General features: G+C 42.6%; 1 protein-coding gene across 1 annotated transcript in view; it reads right to left on the reverse strand.

Moving 5' to 3' along the window:
- LOC147725201 (glutathione S-transferase kappa 1-like) overlaps nucleotides 1-22,490 on the reverse strand; it is a 671,252-nt gene that overhangs the window by 66,957 nt on the left and 581,805 nt on the right. The window contains exon 5 of the mRNA XM_086967129.1: nucleotides 7,343-7,378. Within this exon, the coding sequence (XP_086823255.1) occupies nucleotides 7,343-7,378 (36 nt within the window). The remainder of the gene's footprint in view (nucleotides 1-7,342; nucleotides 7,379-22,490) is intronic.

The following is a 22,490-nucleotide window of genomic DNA, read 5'->3' on the forward strand; positions in this document are numbered from 1 at the left end:
TGCCCCTGTCGCTGACGACCTCCCGTGGGAAGCCCACTCGAGAGAAGATCCCCATCAGGGCTCGGCCTACCACGGGTGCTGTCACGGTCCGAAGAGGAATGGCCTCGGGGTACCGGGTGGCGTGGTCCACCAGGACTAGGATGAACCGGTGCCCCTGGGCCGTTCGGGGGTCTAGGGGCCCCACAATATCTATTCCCACCCGTTCGAACGGGGTGGTGACGACGGGAAAGGGTTGCAAGGGTGCTTTGGTCTTTCGGCCGCTCATCCCTCTGGCCTGGCAGGTGGGGCAGGCCCGGCAGTGGTGGGAGACATCATTTTGCATTTTAGGCCAGTAAAAGTGTGTTACCAGGCGGTTGTATGTTTTGTCTTGTCCCAAGTGTCCAGCAAGGGGGACATTGTGCGCTAAGTTCAAAAGGAAGTCTCTGAAGCGGAGGGGCACCACCAGCACCCGACTGGCCCCCAGCTCAGCAATTCTTTGCTCGCTGTAGAGCAGGTCATTGTCCCAATAAATCCAGTGGGCCCCTGCGGTGTCTCCTGCGCCCTGGGCGAGGGCTTGCTGCCGGAGTCCCTCGAGGGAGGGACAGGTCTTCTGTTCTTGTTGGAATTGTTCCTGGGTGGGACCACCCTCTTGACGCCACTGGGCCAGTTCGGGAAGGTCCTGGAGTTGAACTGGCCCTTCTTCGTTTTGCTCTGGGGGATTGGCACTTCGGGCATCTCCCTCCGGGACAATCGGGGGAGGAGGTTCTGGCCATTCGGGTTCTTCGGGACTGGAGATGGCGCGGGCGGCCATGGACCGGGTCGTTATGCAGGCCCATTCAGGGAGGCCCAACATCCCCAGGTGCTCTCTTCTTTCGACGGCTGCCCTGGGGGAACTTTCGAGGTCGTTTCCCAGGAGGCAGTCCACGGGGGCATCATCGCGGACAGTCACTTTCAGCATTCCGGACACTCCTCCCCACTCGAAGGGGACGCAGGCCATCCGACACAGGCTTTCTGAGTTGTCGGCTGATCGGACGGGGCAAAGGACGTTAGGCAAGATCTGCTCCGGGGTTACCAGATGACAGCGGACTGCCGTCACACTGGCCCCGGTGTCGCGTAGGGCTTCAGCCTTGCGCCCATTTATGTTTACCCACTGGCTGTATTTCCTCGTATTGGCGGGTAGGGGAGCCCGCGGGATCATGTCTCTTTCCCCTAGGCAGACCAGGGAATTGGCGGCTGGTTCCCACTCGGGCTGTTCCTGCTTGTATTCCTCATACCCCTCTGGGGCTTGCTCTTCTCCCAGGGCGGCGGCAGCGACCTGGCGGGGCATAGGATTCTGGTTCTTCGGGCAATTAGGGTCGTTGGCATAGTGGCCGGTCCGCTGGCAAGTAACGTTGGCTCCGAACCCCGGACGCATCGGGGTGTTTCCCCTGCCGGCCGGGGGCGGGGTGTTGCTGGTGGGAGCCGCCGGGGCGGCGTCTCTGCCCCGACCCTGGCCTCCTCCTCCTCGGGGGCGATTGGGACCTTGGTTGGTTCTGTTTGGCTCGCTGGGTCCGCTTCGGGTAACTCGAGTGCTTTCCCATCGGTCAGCTTCGGCGGCGAGTTGCTGAGGGTCAGTCATTTTACTGTCGAGGAGGTGCTGCCTGAGCTCAACGAAGCAATTGTTGGAGAGGTGCTCCCACACGATGAGGTTAAAGAGTTGTTCATAGGTGGTTACCTGGCTGCCCTTGATCCACCCCTCGAATGCTCTGCTGAAAAAGTTCACGTACTCCACCCAAGTTGTACCCGGGATCCGTTTGCAGTCGCGGAACCGCTGGCGGTACATTTCGGGCGTGAGTCCGTATCGAGTGAGGAGGGCGGCCTTCATATGGTCATAGGAGGTCATCTGATGGTCCGGGAGTTGCAGCAGGGCGTCGCGCCCTTCGTTGATGAACCTCCCCCATAACCCGGCTCCCCAGTCACTTCGCGAAATCCGGTGGGAGGTCATGGCTATCTCATAGGCTTTGAACCATTGCTGGATATCGTCGTTCCGATAATACTCTCTGACGACATCCTTGGGGATGTGGACTTTAGGGTCTGTAGTGCCAGGAGTGTTCGGGCACTCGGGCACCCCGAGCTCTTTATTCTGCTTCCGAAGCTCTATTTCTGCTAGATTGCGCTCATGTTCGTAGGCCAGTTTTTTCTCTTCTAACTCCCTCTGTCTTTGCTTCTCTTCCCGCTCCTCTCGGAGCCGCAAGTGTTCCAAGGTTATCTTTTGTTCCGCCAACTTCAGTTCTCCATCCAACCGAAGTCGAGCCAGCTCTAATTCATGGAGTCTGCTTTTCTCTCGTTCTCGGATCTCTTCCGGGGAGAGACCCGATCTCCTTCCTTCTGTTGGAGTGGTGCTTGTTTCCGGCGCTTCGAGGTTTTGGTTCTGGGGTACGGCCGTACCCGTCTCCGCCCAAGACTCTAGGGCCTGTTTGAAGTCTTCTTTCGTGCTTAGCCCTGTGGTAGCAATGCCTAGTTCTATGCAAAATTGTTTTAGCTCTCGGTGGTTGTACTCTTCTAATTTCTCCATCTGGAATTTTTCTGTGGATCCGCTCTCTTTGGTTGTCATTGTGGTTGAGTCGTGGGGTGAGTTACTCTCTGTACGATTACGCGTTGGTTCGGATCGCGCCGCTGGCCACCAATGTTAGACGGGGACCTGGAGGGTCGGCCGAGGACAAGGGAGAGGCCTCCGGTGAGGACCGTCTCCAGCGATCGTACAGACAGGTAACTTCCCCCCCACAGACGGACACCACACAAGGATAAGGTCAACACTCTTTATATATGATTCTTGAAGAAAGGTTATCAGCGATTGTTGGACTTGGCCCGTCTGGCAGGTCCACCCCTGAAGTTTTGTGCTTATTATATGTGTCCGGTGGATTGGGATTCCCCTTCTGAGTGTGTGTGTGGTGAGAGAGACCTGCCTCCCATAGGAATGCATGGGGAATGTATGTGGCTCTGGTAGTTCCTGATGCGTGGGGCGTGCCGGGTCGTGTTTGGTATGTATGCACTCGTGAGGTTGAATGCTACAAGATGATGTATGCGGCATGTGTGCGACTAGAAGGGAAGTGCCACTTCTAGACTTTGGTGTGTGTGTGCAGTAGGTGTGCTGGCGCCTGATTGGCTGAAGCCGGCCGGGCCTTCCCCCACCAGGCTGGCTCCACCCCCCTGGGGTGCGTCCAGTGTCCCTGGCCTGGCCAGTAACCTGAAATTCCTTATAACCAGTTCTGGCTGGTTCTCTCCCTGCCTGCTCCTTTTGGAGACAAAGGAAGCTCCTGTATAAAAGGAGGGTGGGCCCTCTTCTCTCTCTCTTCTTCTTCCTGCTTGGGAAGAAGAAGCTCACTCACTCACAGTCACTCTCGTACTCACTCTGCACAGAAGAGGAGGACAGAAGAGGAGGAGGAGGGGAGTAGGACATTCTTACCACAAGAAAATACCCCATATAGGCCAAAGCAGCACATTGTATGGGAGTTTCTTTTCCATCCCAGAGGGCAAGAAGAAAGTGAATGCACCAAAGTTGACTTGCCTAATCTGTAACATGGAACTTTCAAGATGGAACCCTAATAAAAAATACTCATTTGGCAATAACACCATGATTCGGCCCATGCAGCGCAGGCATCCCAACAACTATGCTGCGGCAGAGGTGAGAGAACTGGCCAGCAACCCTCCCCAATCTTCACCCAGCACCTCCAAACGAAAGCAACCCACTCCAGCGGGACCAGAGACAAGGGAGATGGTCCCAAACATACAACCACAGTTTGGGGAATACAAGATCTCTTGTATATTTTGTGGTAAGACCATCACCTATGGTGAGCAAAGCATAAAGCTTATCAACCGTGCTGGTGACAACACAATTGCCCCAAAAAACAATATTTTTTTCCTTATTTTTTTTTGCTCCAGTTGAGCCGTTTACAATTCCCTGTTTTTTGTTTTTCTCCTTAAAAATAACAAAAAAAAATATAAAATAGTTCATAAAAGCCATAAAAAGTACAAAATGTTCATAAAAAATAAAAAAAATATAAAACAACAAAAAGAAGAAAAACACAGTTCTTTTTAGAACTACCTCCAATTTATGAAAAAAGGCTCCATTTTTTAAAAAGTCTGTCATTCTTTTTTCCCCAAGGTACGCTCCTTGGTCCGCTCCCCGGTGCACGTACCGGACGCTCCCCCCGCGCAAATTTCCCCCTTTGTTTTTGCCACCTCTTGTGTCTCTATCCTACCGAGACACAAGATGGCGGCCGCTCCGGACTGTTTGGAATGTTTACAGACACCCGAGAGCCAATTAGCTTTCCGCGCCCGAACTCGCGTAGCACGCTGGTTAGCGCCTCGGTGCGCGTACCCGGGCGCGCTTATAGATTTATATCTTTTTTTTAACCTAAATTACTCAAAATCCACTGGAGCACAAATCTTGAGACATAGCAAAGGCACATCGGGCTACCAGTCCCTACAATTTTGCCAAGTTTCGTGGAAATCCATTCAGCCGTTCAGGTAAAAGTGAGGTAGACCGCCCTATGGAAATTAACATTGGGAAAACACGTTTTGGGACCCCCCTTTTATCTCAGCCCCGCTTGACGAACCCCCCCCAAACTTTAAGGGAAGGACCGGAGCGCCGCAAGGCAAATTTGAGGAAATTTTCAGGCAGATTCCTCAACCGGCGCCAAAGTTATTCCCAATAGAATGTTGCGATTTCCTATTGAAAATAATCCTAACTATAACTACCTACTGGCGACCGCCAGTAGGTAATGTATTTATTATGAATATATTTATGTATATATGATTCTTACTACTATGTTATATACCGTGGGACTCCCACTTCGTCGAAGGGGAATTATTCAAGCATGTGAATCTATGAAAGACACCAATGCTGGAGAACCACAGTTTACAGGTAAGTAAATTCTGTTCATATGCATTATCTCTCATAGGAAAGCGTTGCTGAGCAAAGACGCATTAAAGTGAACTATTTATTTACCTGTAAAATTTCAGAACTAAAAAAGCACTCAGATTTATTCTTGAGAGTGTGTCTCATTTATTGCTCTGTGGGCACAACAAATGCTTAGCACTAACCTCTGATAAGACTAAATTGCTCACCCACACTACCACAAAAGAGAGCATTTAGAGTCATCATTTTTGCCTCTTTAAACCAATAAAGGGCTGTCTGGATTCTTTACACAGTGTACCTTGCTTTAGTGCACTATTTAAAGAGCCAGCTTCCTACAGCATTCAGCCAACCCACCACACCCAATTCTGGCACTTCTCTTGTGCTGGTCAAAAGCATGAGAGCAGCGTCTGGATTGGTTAGGGGAGTTCCTTGTGCCACAGACTGCAGAAGAACACTAAGGAGGATGTGCAGTTCATGGAGAAGTACCATTTAGTTTTATTTATTACTAATGTTAGTGTAATGCATGTCAATGTAGTGATTTGGTTTGCGTTGCATGATGTTTTTTTATTTTATGCTTTTTGAGGTAGGGGTGGTTTTATTTTAGGCTTTTGCAGGGAGGGTTTTTTTAATGTTGTTTGTTTTGGGTAGCAGTAGGGCACTTCATTCGCCCCACCACTTTTAAATGTTACCAGCTGCCCTTGATGAGTATTCCTTTTCTACTGTAGCTTGGTATGAAACATGCTGTGCATGGCTTTTCAATCTAGTAACAGTTGTAGTTGTTTGCTGCTCAGTAACTGGTTCCCATGCCAGTAATTATCATGTAGTCAACTAAATCAATTTCACTTTGAAGACCACAATTATGGAAGAGGTGGTAGGATTCTTCAATGCCACTGTTTTAACTTATTCAAGCATGTGAGCAGTCCTAATAGCAATCAACTAATTGAACCCAGGAATTGGTAATCTTTTAAGTTTGAGCAAGTAGTACCTATTAGAATGTGTTTTAATTGTTAATCATTGATGAAGTAACTCAGTTATTGCATACATTGTGAACCATGTGCCGGCTTCCTATTCATTTCTTTTCTCTAGACATTTTAATGAATTAAAAAAATTATGTTTTTAACGTTTGACTATGGAATTAGTCGAAAGTCTTCAATCTGCTTTTATATTTTGATAGATCTTGAAAAGGGCTTAACATTTAGGAGGCTATTAAGCAGGTCCCTTCCTGGGCTTTCCATCCAAATCGATTCAAATTAAATATCAATGGCTGCAGTTGTGTACAGACCATATGACACTGTCTGAGGTGCAGGAGGAGGGAGGTAGATTTCTGTAGTTAGTTCTGATACCAAGCTATCACCTTGTGGCAGATTACATATTCACACCTGCTGCTAGGGTTCGATTTTGGGGTGAAATTAACAGTTATGGTACAAGTGGATAAAGTATGCCAAACCAAAGAAACTTAGTAGTCGTCATAATGCAGTGGACTGCAGTGCTACATTTGTGAGATAAGTGCCGGGCCCATGGGTTTGCTCAGGAGTCTGTTGACTGTGTCACAGAAGGTTGGGGTGCCGATTACCAAGGTTGCACAGTCTGGATTCCTCCACATGCAACTTTAATCCACTGCCAGACACTCCGTCTCTTTATTTCCCTCATGCAGGCTCTTTTTCATCCCTACTTTCTCCCATGGTCACCGTTTTCTCTTTCTTCTTCTTCTGTGCATTTTCTCTCTAGCTGTGGATCATAGTCTGTTGAGGAACAATTATAGCCAGTCCCAAAACTAAGGGGCCCATTTCGATGTCGAGCGGATCGCCACCGCCATGGTGGTGGTGGCGATCCGCCCAACATCCATGCCCGCCCACCACCCATTTCCCCACCCCCGCCATATTACTATGGCGCGGGGGACCGTGACGGACGAAAACACTGTCCGACGCTTTTCCGCCCCGGACGCCTTGCGGCCGGGGCGGAAAAGGGTTTATATGGTGGCGGTGTCTATCAGACTCCGCCAGCCATATTAGGATAGGCTTAAAACAATGCCTTTCCGTGGCGGCGATGCCGCCATGGAAAGACATGCGGTCTTCACTTCGGGGGCCCCCTGCGGGCCCCCGAAGTGAAGGTGAGGTGAGGGTGCACATGGGGGTTACCTGTGGTACACCCCAGCATTTGCATACACAATGCAGCAGGCACCGCGCCGTGCCTGCCGCTTTGTGTATGCAAATGAATACATGCATTTTTAGCATTGCGGCCACAATGCTAAAAATGCAGGATTCGCCCGCCACTGTGGCGGGTGCATCCTAATATCCCCCACGGGACCCACACCCTTATGGCGGCGGTCCCATTGACCGATAGGATGGTGGGCGGACTAAGTCCGCCCTCCATCCTAATGGACTCCTAAGTGCCAGCAGTCCCCACCGGCAACTACTAGCTCACAACACTGGTGCAGAAAGACATGAAGAACATTGAACTTACAGACAAGATGATATCCGGCTGTGTGATGTCTTCATCCTGCGAAAGAGTGGAAAGAGATGGGATTTTTAGTTTCCAGCACTTTGTGAAACAATATATACCTCCACAAGTAAAATTATTTTAACAGCTGCAAAGTCCACACCAATACACTACCTCTCTTGAAAAAAATTTACTTCAGTATTAAATTAAAAAGTCATATTTACAAGACACAAAGTTTAGAAATTACGTATACATGCATATATGTGTGGACAAAGAAAAAAATCATAGCCATTGCAGCAATAAATCACTTGAGAAAAGACTTCAGCTGTGTTTGTACCTGTGTGCAGCAGGAGTGGAAGATATACATATACATACACATTCACACATGCATATTATATATTCACTGAAAAAACCATAGGTTTCACACCAGTTATAGTTAGCTGGAAATTTTACTGACATAAAACCATTGAGATTCCCATGTTATAGTTAGTTGGACTCACTATAACTTGCGCGCCTGCAATGCACTGTCACATATTGCATCACTCATGACATCACTGATGACACCATCCAGTGAATGTGTGTCTTTCTGAAAAACATATATGTTTTATAAATGTATTTGTAAAGGACGATGGAAGAATAAATGGTTAAATAAGTGAGTAAATGGATGTTTGTTAATATAAGAATTGATTGGTTAACTGCCTTATTAAGTGTATCTTAGTGAATACATATATTAGCAAGTAAATTTTAAATATTGAAATGTATGTATCATTGTTTCACTTTGTGTATAAGTGGCTGTATGGGTTGGTGACTGACTCACTGTTTGTATGAGTTTTGAAGACAGCATATGTACAAAACTGTATGGATGGATGAGTGTGTATATGTGTATGTTAGTGAGTAAACAACTGTCTTACTATTGTCTTTTTCAGTAACAACATATGTTTTAATCTAGTATATGTGAGTATTGATTTATATAAGTGAGTATATGTGAGAGTGAGAGATTGTAAGAGTTCCTGTTTAAATAAGTATGTGTTTCTATAAGTGATTGTTTAAGAGAGTAAGTATGTGTAAGTTTTCTTAGAAGTAAAGTGGTAGTGTGTGTATTGCTGTATATGCCAAAAAATGGATGTTCAATCGTTTTTTTGCATGTGTGAATATGTGTGTGAGTAACTTTTGGATGACTGTCGAAGTGTAACAGGATGTATAGGTGTATCACTACATATAATGAGTGAGTATATGTATGAGTGACTATATAGAACTGTTGGTGAATGAGTGGATGTGTATATAGATGGTGGAATTTCTGAATTGTTTGTTGTAACTGGTATGGGTATCTCCATTTTTTTGAAAATGTTAAATACTATTTTTGAATATGTGTTTCAAGGGTTACATTACACTGAAAGGAGGTCTGTCACTCTGTCACAAGGATGGTGTCATCAGTGATGTCATGAGTGATGTCACTGACCATGTCATGAGTGATGTAATATGTGACGTCATCAGCAGTGCATTGCAGGCGCGCAAGTTATAGTGAGTCCAAATAACTATAACGTGGGAATTTCAATGGTTTTATGTCTGTAAAATTTCCAGCTAAGTATAACTGGTGTGAAACCTATGGTTTTTTCAGTGGATTTAATAGGTTTTTTAAATGCTAATTCCTAACTATAACTGGTGTGAAACCTATAGTTTTTTCAGTGAATTTCATAGGTTTTTTAAATGTTAATTCCTTTCTATATCGAGTTTCTAACCTATGTTTTTTTAATAAATTTGCTGTTTTGTGTAAGTATTAATTTGTACGTTTTTTTTTTGTCATTTTTTCCTGGGGCGCTCTGGGTGCACGCTCCGGTAAGCTCTCCGGAAAGCGCACCCAGAGCGCTACTTTCGTTCGTGAAAAAAATATGAATGAAAAGTTGATAATAACGCAAAACATTTCGTACCATACAAATAAAAGCAGTTTTTTTTATAAGGAAATGAAAATGATTTTGCATTTCCGTGAAACTATCAAAACGTCACTTCGGCGCGCAGCATAAGCGCCCCCGAAAGTGCCTACGTTCGCGCCGCGTATGCGCCCCGGAAGCGCCTACGTTCGCGCCGCGTATGCGCCCCGGAAGCGCCTACGTTCGCGCCGCGTATGCGCCCCGGAAGCGCCTACGTTCGCGCTGCGTATGCGCCCCGGAAGCGCCTACGTTCGCGCCGCGTGTGCGCACCCGGAAGCGCTCCGGTGCGCGCAGCGCGTCAAGTCATGTGACCTTAAAATAACACTTTTCATTGGTTGGTAACAGTTTTTTTTACAAAGAATGAAATCCCCACCCATTTCCTTCACTTCTTTTTTCACTTTTGTGACTGAAAGACCTGTTTTTTGCTCCTGGATCTTTCTTGGTTTACCATGGCTGCCAGAGAATCCAGCAGTGATGAAGAGCGTGATTTCATCGATGAAGAGCCTCCTCAGCCAAAGGTGAAGGAGCATTTCATATGTAATTTTTTTTAAATTCCAACTGACCAGAAGAAAGTGAATGCTCCAAAAGTGGAGTGCAGGATCTGCAAAAAAGTCCTGTCACGGGGTGACCCCCCAAAAAAATACTCTTTTGGGAACTTCACAATGATCCGACATGTGGAGAGGAAGCACCCCCAGAATTTTGCTCGGGAAAGTGTCAGGGCTCTGGCACAAGAGGTTCCCAGTGATGGGGCCTCTACATCCACCGGAGGAGCAACTTCTTCTGGGAGGGGGCAATCGCAGGAGCAGGTGCCAAATATTCAGCCTGCATTTAACCATGGTGCCCTCAGATGCAGATACTGCAATCAACTCCTCACCTATGGGGAGAAAAGTGTCCAGCTCATGGTTCGAGCATTGGAGAACCCTCACTGCCCTTCCCACCCCTAATTTATTTTGTGTTTTTTGCTCCTGTTGAGCAGTTTCCATTCCCTGTTTTTGTTCCTGTTTTGAAAAAAGAAGAAAACAAAAAGTTATTCTCAGAACTACCTCCAATTCTCATCAAAGAGCTATTCTTAAAAAAATGAAAAAGAGTAAGTGAAATGGAGTGCATTGATAATGGAAAGGAAAATGAGTAAGAAAGAACAGAAAGGTATGAGAGGAGAAAGGAAGTGAAGTTGGGGGACTGAAAGAAGGTGAGTGTTGGGAAGGAAAGTAAGGAGAAGAAGAGGGAATATGGGGAATGTTGATATTCAAAGAAAATGTTGAAAAGGAACGGGGTTGTGGAAGGGTAAGAAAAGATGCATTGCTGGAGTTGAAGGCTGAAGGCCTCATTTATGAAGCCATGCGTCACTTTAACGCCACCAAAGCGTCACTTTTTGTAACGCATCAGTCCAGTAAAAAATGCACCTTATTTATTCATATTTACAAAGTGGCGCATCTAGGTAGATGCATCACTTTGTAAGCCCCTGCGCCACATTATTCCTACGTCAGGTGTAATGTATGCAAAAGGGACGTATTGACGCAAGAAAGGGTCGTAGAGGTGACGCAGTAAAATCCATGAGATATCACTGCGTCACTTTTATGACGCTGTTGCATCCAAATCTTACGCCTGTTTCACAGCAGGCGTGCAGGCCCTTTCACATGGGGCTTGGCCCCAAGTGAAAGGATACATTGCTGGAGTTGCTTCATTTTTGAGACACACTCCAGCAATGCATCACTTTTGCGCTAACAGATACGTCTGAAATACTGACGTATCAGTAAGAACTTCCAACATAATACGTCATAAAATTAATATGACGCATGAGTAGAAGACTGAAGGACTCATTTATGAGGTCATGCGTCACTTTAACACCACCAGAGCGTCACTTTTTGTGACGCACTAGTGCTGTAAAAAATGCACCTTATTCAGTCATTTTTACAAAGTGACGCATCTAGGTAGTTGCATCACTTTGTAAGCCCCTGCGCCACATTATTCCTATGTCAGGTGTAATGTATGCAAAAGGGACGTATTGACGCAAGAAAGGGTCGTAGAAGTGACGCAGTGAAATCTATGACATATCACCGCGTCACTTTTATGACGCTGTTGCTTCCAAATATTACGCCTGTTTCACAGCAGGCATGCAGGCCCTTTCACATGGGGCTTGGCCCCATGTGAAAGGATGCATTGCTGGAATAGCTTCATTTTTGTGACACACTCCAGCAATGCTTCACTTTTGCGCTTACAGATACGTCTGCAATACTAACGTATCTAAAAGAACTTCCAACATAATACGTCATAAATTTAATATGACGCATGAGTAGAAGACTGAAGGACTCATTTATGAGGCCATGCGTCACTTTAACGCCACCGGAACGTCACTTTTTGTGACGCACCAGTGCTGTAAAAAATGCACCTTATTCAGTCATATTTACAAAGTGACGCATCTAGGTAGTTACGTCACTTTGTAAGCCCCTGCGCCACATTATTCCTACGTCAGGTGTAATGTATGCAAAAGGGACGTATTGACGCAAGAAAGGGTCGTAGAGGTGACACAGTGAATAAACTGGGGGCCTCATTTCTGAAAAGTGACACATCGCTGCGTGAAAACAGCGATGCGTCACTTTTCTGTGCGCACTCCTTACGACATTCCTGATGTGTCATATTTAATGTATGACGAATCATGTCGCAAGGAGTTACAGATACGTCAGTATTTCTGACGTATCTGTAAGCGCAAAAGTGACGCATTGCTGGAGTGTGTCACAAAAGTGACGCAACTCCAGTAATGCGTCCTTTCACATGGGGAAAGCCCCATGTGAAAGGTCTTGCGTCAGTCTTATGCCTGCTGAGAGGCAGGCGCAAGATTTTGACGCAACAGTGTCCTAAAAGTGACGCAGTGAAATCTCATAGATTTCACTGCGTCACTATTACGAGGCTTTTTGCGGGGGAACGCCCCCTCTGCATACCTTATACCTGACGCAGGTATAATGTGGCACAGGGTTTCAAAAAGTAACCCATCTACCTAGATGCATCACTTTTTAAATATAGCGCAACGAGGCGCATTTTTTGCACCGCTGGTGCGTCACAAAAAGTGACGCACAGGCGGCGCAAAACTGTTGCAAGGCCTTCATAAATGAGGCCCTGGATTTTCCCCATGCTTGGCTCCCCGGTGCGCTCCCCGGTGCGCGTACCGGGCGCTCCCCCCACGCAAAATTTTTTTAAATGCCCCGCGGGACCCTATTTTAGCCCCCACATCAAACCTAGGTGGTCAGGGGGGTCTACCCTGCCCCCTTATAGTCATTTCTCCCTTTTTTTTATGTCACCTCTTGTGTCTCGATCCTACCGAGACACAAGATGGCGGCCGCTCCGGACTGTTTCGAATGTTTACAGACACCTGTGAGCCAATCAGCTTTCCGTGCGCAAGTCGCAGAGCACGCCCGGTGCGCTCCCCGGTGCACGTACCGGGGCGCGCCTATAGATATATATATTTTTTTGAACCTAAATTACTCAAAATCCACTGGAGCACATATCTTGAGACATAGCAAAGGCACATCGGGCTACCAGTCCCTAAAATGTTGCCAAGTTTGGTGTAAATCCATTCAGCCGTTCGGGCTAAAAGTGAGGTCGACCGCCCTATGGAAATTAACATGGGGCAAACACGTTTTGGGACCCCCTTTTATCTCGGCCCCCACTTGATGCATCCCCCCCAAACTTTCAGGGAAGGACCGGAGCTCGACGAGGCAATTTTGATGAAATTTTCAGGCAGATTCGTCAACCGTTGCCAAAGTTATTCCAAATAGAATTTTGAGATTTAACATTGAAAAAAATCCTAACTATAACTACCTCCTGGCGACCGCCAGTAGGTAATATATATAGATATATATATATACATATATCTATATATATTACCTACTGGCGGTCGCCAGTAGGTATATATAGTTAGGATTTTTTTACTATGGGATTTCTGAAAATTCTATGTCGAATAACTTTGGCGTTTGTGGACGGAATTGGCTGAAATTTTCAGGAAAATGGCACATTTTGTTTCTGAGCAGCCCCTGAAAAGTTAGGTTGGTTTCGTCAAGGGGGGGTCGAGAAAAAAGGGGGGTCCCAAAACGCGTTTTTCCCATTCATTTTTCCATAGGGTGGTTGGACTCACTTTTAGCTCGAACGGCTGAATGGATTTACACCAAACTTGGCAAAATTGTAGATATGGTTTGCCCGACGTGCCTTTGCTATGTCTCAATATATGTGCTCCAGTGGATTTTGAGAAATTAACGTTTTAAAAAATAGATATATCTGTGACAGCGCTCTGGTTAGCGCCCCGGTTCGCGTACCTGACGCGTAACGGAACTTCGCGAGGAGAAGCGGATTGGCTCCCCGGTGACTGTGAACATTCTAAACAGTCCGGAGCTGCCGCCATCTTGTGTTTCGGTAGGAGCGAGACACAAGAGGTGGCAAAAACAAAGGGGGAAATGAGCATAAGGGGGCAGAGTATATCCTCCCTGACCCCCTAGGTTTGATGAGGGGGCTTTAAAAGGGCCCCGGGGGGCAAAAAAAAAAAATTGTATTATCGTTTTTTTTTGTGGGGGGAGCGCTCGGTACGCACACCGGGAAGCGGTCCGGGGAGCGTAATATAGGGAAAATAGAATGAAAGAATGTTCAAATATTGTATGTTTATTGATTGTTCTTTTTGTTGTATTTTTAAAAAAAATTTTTATTAAAGTACCAACATGTAGGTACCAATGCAGAGTCTAAAAATAAATATACACTGTTTCCTTTGTAGATATCTTGCATGTTGTTTCAGAAGTTATTGTGGTATATGGAATTCATAGTATAGTCTGTGAGGAAAGCAGAAAGAACATGGAGGCAGGAGATGTTAAATACACATTGGAGATAAAATAGTGGGAGAAAGGAAGTAACTATGAGCAAACTTACTATGTAACACAAAAAAGTTGCACAGTATATTTTAAGTCTGACTTTACATTATAATCAATGTGGTACTAATTTAAGAAATACATATAAAAATGAATAATGTCTCAAACAATTTTTGAATTATAAAATATAAATTTATTTTTCAGATTCTTTTTCCAAATTTAACAGAACTTCTAATATTTGATTGTCAGAAATGTCCTCATTTTGAATCAGGAAATCTACTGATTGTACACATTGAAGTAGTTCATAGTCCCGTGATTCATCCATGAATTCTGAATCATTGGGTTCAATAACTTTATCATTGTTGCTCTCCAGAACAATTTCGATGGAATTTTTTTGCTCTCCTTCCATTTTTGAACTGTAATTTGCATTTAAAAAAAATATATCAGTAGAGATAGGGCACTGTTGGGTTTAAGTTCAGACAGGTACTTTGGTTTTTTTAACAGTGATTTTCTCTTTGGGCAGTGTATGGTATCAGAGTGGAAGTAAAAATATAAAAAAGTGTATGTGATAAAGCCTAAGTAAATTCACAATTATACAAGACAAGCCTAACTCCATCCATAACTATAACAGAGAAGTCTATCTTATTCTATAACTATTATAGAGGGATAGTATATAACTATCAGAAAATGTTTTCCAAATTAACTTAAAGTGCACAACATACTTCAGTTTTTAAAATAACATCTTACCTTTCAAAAAGAAGTTTAAGTTGTCAGTGAAAATGCTCTTGAAATGTACTTCAGGAAGTAGTAGTCAAAATGGCTGTGTTTCTCTCTCTTTCTTTATATATATTCAGGTACATAACCAATCAAATGTCATGAAATATTAGTAGATAATGAAAGTAGCATTTTAATTGGTTGTCAATTCTAACACTTCATATGTGTTTTTGTTATGTAATTTACCTCAGGATATTTAGTCAGGCCTACAGCATAATTTTCTCAATGGAATTCCATCAAATTTCGGTAAATGGTAGGGACTGCTATGTAGTAGGGCCTATTCTATATTTGGTGAAAGTGTCTCCAGTGGTTTTTCTATAAATTACTTTCTCACCTTTTTTTAGCGAGTGCTCACCGGTGCGCGCCCCGGTACGCGAACCGGCAGCGTTACGGGAGTCCTCCATTTTGTGTATCGGTAGAATTGAGACACAAGATGGAGGACAAACAATGTTCAGAACGGGTAGAAGAGGGCACGGTAGACACTTTGTGACCCTCTAGGTTTTCTGATGGGGGCTTAAGACGCTCATATAGGCAAAAAAAAAAAATTGCGTGGGGCGCGCCCGGTAAGCGAACCGGGGAGCGTACTTTGGGAAAAAAAACAAAAAAAGTTAGAAAAAGATAAACGTTTTGAATGATCAGAGGAAGGGTAGCTATGAAAAGAGCTATTGGGTTCTGTGGCTAATTTAGGTACCTACAGGTAGGTTCCAATGCACAGTTTTAAATTCAGGAGGAATATTCTATTCCCCTCATCAGAGAAGTGCACACCATCTCCTCTGTAGATGTCTTGCATGTTGTAACGCAAGTTATTGTTGTATATTAAACCCATTCTAATTTCTCTCATGTAAGCAGAAACAGATTTATTCACATGTTTCCCTGCCTTCTCAAATTGTGGAAAAAATTGGTTGGACCACTTTCATTTCTGTCTTTGGCATATATTGGAATATACCAAGGCAGTTTGGGGAAAAAGTGTCATCAATTGATGAAAGGTGTCCTTTAAAAGCATTTCCAGACTAACCCCAGTCATAGTCCCAAAATCATTTCCACCACAGTGCACTATTAAGAGGTCAGGTTTTGGCAGATGCATAAAAAAATTATATTAAAAACATATAAAATATATTTTTCATTTAAAAGAATAATACATTTAACAGCTTTTGATATTTGCTATAAAAAACATTGAAATTCACCGAAAAAACCATAGGTTATAGACCATATATAGTTAGGAATTAGCATTTACAAAAACTTGAAAATTCACTGAAAAAACCATAGGTTATAGACCATATATAGTTAGGGATTAGCATTTACAAAACCTTATTTTACTCACACAAAACCATTGAAATTCGCATATATAGTTAGTTGCATTAACTATATATCACGCACCCGCAATCCACTGTTGATGATGTCACATATTAGATCATTCATGACATGGTCAGTGACATCACTGATGACATCACTGATGACATATCAAATGACATCACTGATGACATCACTGATGACATCTCAAATGACATAATTTTTTTAATTATTTTTAAAAATGTATAATAAATTTTAGGAGCAGGATGTGGGTTTTTAGAGGAATAGGGTGGAGAGTGTTTTAAAAATGTGTAATTCATTTTTACTATTTTTTGTTAATATTTCAAAATTTTAAATTTTTTAAAATTAATTTTTAATAAATTATAGGAGTTGGATGTATTTTTGTAAAGGAAAATGGGTGGTTAGTGTGTTAAATTATGTATTTTTTGAAATTTAATATTAGAATTTAAAATTTTAAAAAATATGAAAAAAGTTTGGGTTATTGGTGTGTTATTTATGTTTGTGGGTGTTTAGGGTGTGTCTTTTTTTAAATTTGAAATATAATTTTACATTTAAAAAAATGGAGAAATTTTATTTTGAAAATTGTATTTTTATTAATAAATAAAAAAATGTTTTTTAAATAATTAAAAAATGTATATATTTAATTTTGATATTTATTTTGTGTTTAGTGTGCTTTTTGTGAAATATTTTTTTAATAGAAATGTAAATTTAAATATTAAAAATAAAAAATAAAAAAATTTTAAATTTCAAATTTTTAAAATGTTGAAATATACAAAATCATTAAAATATAAAAAATGTTTTATGTTTGTAAAAATTGTGTTATATTTTTTTTTACTTTTTTTTGTTTTTGCGAAAAATAATTTAATTATGTATTTTAAATGTAATTTTTTTTTACAATTTTGTTTTGAATTAAGTAGAGATTGAAAGTATCTAAATATTATTTAATTTTTTTTTGAAATATTGTAAAAAATATATAAAAAATAATAATAATGATAGAAAAATTTATAATTATTGTGAATATTCCAATTGAGATTGTGGATGATTCAAAGGGGTCATAGACCAAGTCCGCCCGCCATCCTGCCGGTATGCGGGACTGCCTGCCATAAGGGCAGGGGTACCGGGGGCGGTATTAGGATGTGCCTGCCACAGTGGCGGACACATCCTGCATGTAAAGCATTGTGGTGGGCGGTGCGCTCAGCACCGCCCGCCACAATGCTTAAAAAACACTTTTACATTTGCATAATCAAAGCGGCAGGCACCGTGCGGTGCCTGCCACTTTGATTATGCAAATGCAGGGAGGTACCACATCTACCCCTCCGTGTGCACCCCCATACTCTCCTTCACTCTGGGGCCTGCATGGGGCCCCCAGAGTGAAGTCTGCCTGCCTTTCCGCATTGCTTAAAGCACTTCATAATATGGCTGGTGGTTTTTGATAATCACCGCCACCATATTATTGTTTCCGCCCCAGATGCAAGGCGGACGGTGTTTTACTCTGCTGCAGTCCCCCCACCATTGTAATATGGCAGGGGGGAATTCGGGAAAAGACGTCGGGTGGATTGCCCCCACCAGGCTGGCGGAGGCTACCGCCAGCCTGGCGGGGGCAATCCGCCTGACATCCTAATGGGCCCCTTAGTATCTTAAAAGTAATTTTGATGTAAGAGGTATGTATTGTTCATGGAGGTTCGTTATATGTATTTATTGTATTTACTGTATATAATTGGTGGAGTGGGAATAGTAAATTATATGGTTTGCTTGTCCAGCACCTTCCCTTACTTTATACTTGGTGGAGTGGAAATAGTAAATTATATGGGTTTAGTCTCCAGCACCATTCCTGGCTTTATACTTGGTGGAGTGGGAATAGTAAGTTATATGGGTTAAGTGTCCAGCACCTTCCCTGACTTTATACTTGGTGGAGTGGGAATAGTAAAATATATGGGTTTAGTGTCCAGCACCTTCCCTTACTTTATACTTGGTGGAGCTGGAATAGTAAATTATATGGGTTTAGTGTCCAGCACCTTCCTGTAGTAACTTGGGACCAACTCGTCGCCAAAATAAATGTAGTAACTTGGGTCCAGACTGAAGGTAGCTTTTAATTAGATTTATTAGCACAAGTTACATGTAGGAGGTACAATGTCCATAGGCCCCATTAGCTAGTACAAAGCCCTTACAAAGCCCCACCGGAGCGCCTGGCTAGGTGCTCAGCCCAAGACCAACTGTGATGAATCAGGTCATAACATTCTAAATGACATCACATTTACAGAGTTCCACTAGTGGAGTAGAGGAAGACATGTGAACATATTTATTAAGATATTACACTTCCCTGACTGTATGCTTGGTGGAATGGAAATAGTAAATTATATGGGTTTAGTGTCCAGCACCTTTCCTGACTTTATACTTGCTGCAGTGGGAATAGTAAATGATATGGGTTTAGTGTCCAGCACCTTCCCTGACTGTATGCTTGGTGGAGTGGGAATAGTAAGTTATATAGGTAGAATGTCCAGCACCTTCCCTGACTGTATGCTTGGTGGAGTGGGAATAGTAAGTGATATGGGTTGACTGTCCAGCACCTTCCCTGACTTTATACTTAGTGGAGTGAGAATAGTAAATTATATGGTTTAACCCTTTCACTGTGCGGCAATTCCGCCGCAGCGCTACGCAGCAGGGGGCCGTGCTGCGCTCCGACGCTGGTGACGGAACCGCTCCATCACGCCCCTCGGGTGAGCTGTGCTTATGACGGAGCGGTTCCATCAAGGCCCCGCCCGCTCAATAGAACGCGCAGGCGCAAGATCAGCAGCGCGCAGGCGTGGCGAGCGGGCCGTGACGGAACTGTTCCGTCACCAGCACAGCCCACCCGAGGGGCGTGACGGAGCGGTTCCTTCACCAGCATGGGAGAGGTTAAGTGTCCAGCACCTTCACTGAGTTTATACTTGGTGGAGTGGGAATAGTAAATTATATGGGTTTTGTGCCCAGCATCTTCCCTGACTGTATACTTGGTGGAGTGGAAATAGTAAATTATATGGGTTTACTGTCCAGCACTTTCCCTGACTGTATGCTTGGTGGAGTGGGAATAGTCAATTATATGGGTTTAGTGTCCAGCACATTCCCTGAGTTTATACTTGGTGGAGTGGGAATAGTAAATTATATGGGTTTTGTGTCCAGCACATTATTTAACTTTATACTTGGTGGATTGGGAATAGTAAATTATATGGGTTTAGTGTAAAGCATCTTCCCTGACTGTAAACTTGGTGGAGTAGGAATAGTACATTGTAGGGGTTGACTGTCCAGCACCTTGCTAGAGTATATATTAGGTGGAGTGGGAATAGTGATGTATATGGTTTGATTGTCCAGCATTTTGTGACAGTATATACAATGTTATTAACAGTAGTTAAATACATATTGTACAGTAAAAATTATAGACAATTATTAATTAATTATTATAATTGACAGTAAGTGAAATTAAATTAATCAGACTCACAGCACGTTTTAAATATTTTATTATATCCAAAAGAGGGTAATAAAATGAGAAAGTAATTGTATTGACATTTTTCAATGTTAAGTACAAATTTTGTTTGATGATATATAGTTTAATAACATATTTACATTTTAGTTACAGTTGTATATTGGGCGAAAAAAATTGTATTGTATTCACATTTTTAATACAATCATTTTTAGGAAAAGTAATATTTATTCAGTATACATTTGTTTGTATATTTCACAATGTTTAATGTAAAAAGAAAGATTTATTTTACAAGTGATATAGAACAATTTTTTTATTATTTTTCAATAGTGTTTGTATTTTTAAAAATCTTTTTAAGGAAAAATATTTATACACATTACAAGTAGGTATTGTTGACATTATATATAATTTACAATTGTATTTTTGCAAAGAAATTATTTTTAATAATACATAAAATATTAATAATAAAAATTATTTGTACATAGAAAGAGTAAATCATAGTAACATGTATTACAGTATTTAATATTCATACAGTCATGTAAATAATTTTTATTAAAGTAAATGTTTGTTTAATTAACATAAAGTAATTGAAAATAACATATAAGACATTGTAAATAATTTTTATAACATTTTTACCATTTGTTTATTAAAAAAATACAATAGTTAGATGATATTGGTTGAAACGTGTAAAATAATGTTAGTAGGTTATTTAATGTTAATATGAATGGGACTATTTGTTTGTTAGGGACTATTTTGTAACCGCGTTATGTTATTTTGGGTCATTTCGACATGGAGAGCTCGCGGTTGGAGGCTGCTTCAAGTGTGAAAGGGTAAGTTTAATTTGAAGTAAGTTAGATGTATAGTGTGAGTGTTTGTGGAGTGTGTATAGGTTTTCTAGTGTTGGGTAGTTGTAGGATGTGTGTGTTTTAGGCAGTAGTTACGGTTTTCGTTTTGGTTCCAGTTTTCTCAATTTGGGCTTACTATGTTGAGGTAGGAGTAGGGTTATAAATGTTGATTAAATGATATGTATAATGTTTGATAATGTTTGAAAATGTATGTTGGGGTGTATTGTGTGTGGGTGGGTATGTTTTTTTTTTATTTTACAGGTACTTTGCGTGGATGTTGTTTTTTTAGTAAGAAGTGTGTCGATTTTTATTTAATCTTTTTTAGACACACTTTCTTACATTTTCGCTTTTTCAAGGAGTGTTTCTTTATTTTTTATACTATTTTCGGGTTTTTAATGGTTTATCCTTGGATTGATTATGGAGAAGATTTGTTATGGATGTGTTTTTAATTTTTATTTTTACATTTCCTTTCCTTGGAGTGTTTTTTTTTTAGTTTTTGGTAACTATTTTTGGGTTTTTAATGGTTTTCGACTGGATGGTATTGGAGAAGTATGTTTTTGGATTTGGTGGCATTTTTTCATGAGTTCCTTTGGATTGTTTGGATGGATTACTACTATTGAAGGATTTCTTTTGTTACAAAGCTTTGTCTTCAGCAACAAAGTGAGTAAGTTTTCTTCATTTATTTTTTGGGTGAGATTTTTATTTTATTTGTTTAATTATTGTACGTTATATGTTAGAAATGATAAGAAAAATGTTTAGATATATTTAATTAAATGTATTAAATACATTTGAAAATGTTGTTACAGTTTCTAACATGTATTTAAAATATATATTTTATGTTTAATGTTTGCTCAGTATAGGTATGTTAGATATGTTTTATGTATGGTTTTTGCTATCATAGACAGATCTTGTAGGCCTCAGGTAGTTGGGTATAGGGTTACCTGGTCTGGTAAGGTATTGTACATTTTTCGGTTTGTTTAGTTAGCTTCGGGGCATTTAGTCTTACAGATTGCTCCATTCGGAGTTCTTGGTAGCTTTGCTCCTTTTGTAATGCTTGAAGGAGTTTATGTAGTGTGGGGGTACCTCTGCCTGTACTTGCTTAGAAAGCATTGTGCCATCCTTCGACGGCGTTGTTTCTTTTAGCCTGTTTGTTTTGGGTACTTAGGTAGACGTTCCACCAGGGAATTTGAAATTTTAGTTGCCTTCTGTGTCCTGATCTGTGTAGCCTTACTACCCATGTGTCTTCGAAGTAATCTACTAGAGGGCTTAGTTGTGCATTGCGCTGTGTCCGCCCTGATTCCTTCGGAAGCGGACGCTCCCCACATCCCCTGGTCCCACCTGGGTATCGTTACTCTGCTGAATTACTGAGCAACTGAAATTGAATTGTGGTGATTGCGCTGCTCGCATTGCCTCCCCAGCTATTATTACGCTCGATTTTCAGCTTTTTGTTGTTGTATGCTGCTTGCTTTGCTTGGGTTTATTTTGCATATTTAATTCACATTGCCTCCATATTTATTTACTAGGGCTGTAGCGATTTGCCTGCTAAAGTGCTAAAGTGTGTTGCCTGCCGACAGCGTTACCCTGTCTGTGCCCCGGCCTGGTCCGGTTTCGTTTTACCAGCCAATTTGTTGTTGTTGTGCATAGGAGCCCGTCCCCTCCACCACGAGCCCGCCTCCCAGCTGCTCCTCCCTCGCCCCTCCCCCCTCCACTATCCACTTATGACAGATGCTTCTGCGCGCAGCGTTCACGAGCAGCGGACGCGCCCCATGCGCGCCGAAGGTGCGACAAAGGTAAGCCCGTCTACACCCGTCCGCGCCTGGACCGCGCCCAGCGCCAGACCCCTTGCCTCCCGCAAACCGCACTCATCCCGCATAACATATGACGCCGCCACCCTCCTAGCCCTTAACCCCGGACGCACACCACAATGCTACGAAGCTGCCACTGGACGTACCCAAGGTCCCTTCGCCTGCTACTCCTGCAAGTTTGCCTGCATCAAGACCCACACCAAAT

Source organism: Lissotriton vulgaris, chromosome 4_1 (genome assembly GCF_964263255.1).
Source record: "Lissotriton vulgaris chromosome 4_1, aLisVul1.2, whole genome shotgun sequence".
Classification (NCBI taxonomy): Eukaryota; Metazoa; Chordata; class Amphibia; order Caudata; family Salamandridae; genus Lissotriton; species Lissotriton vulgaris.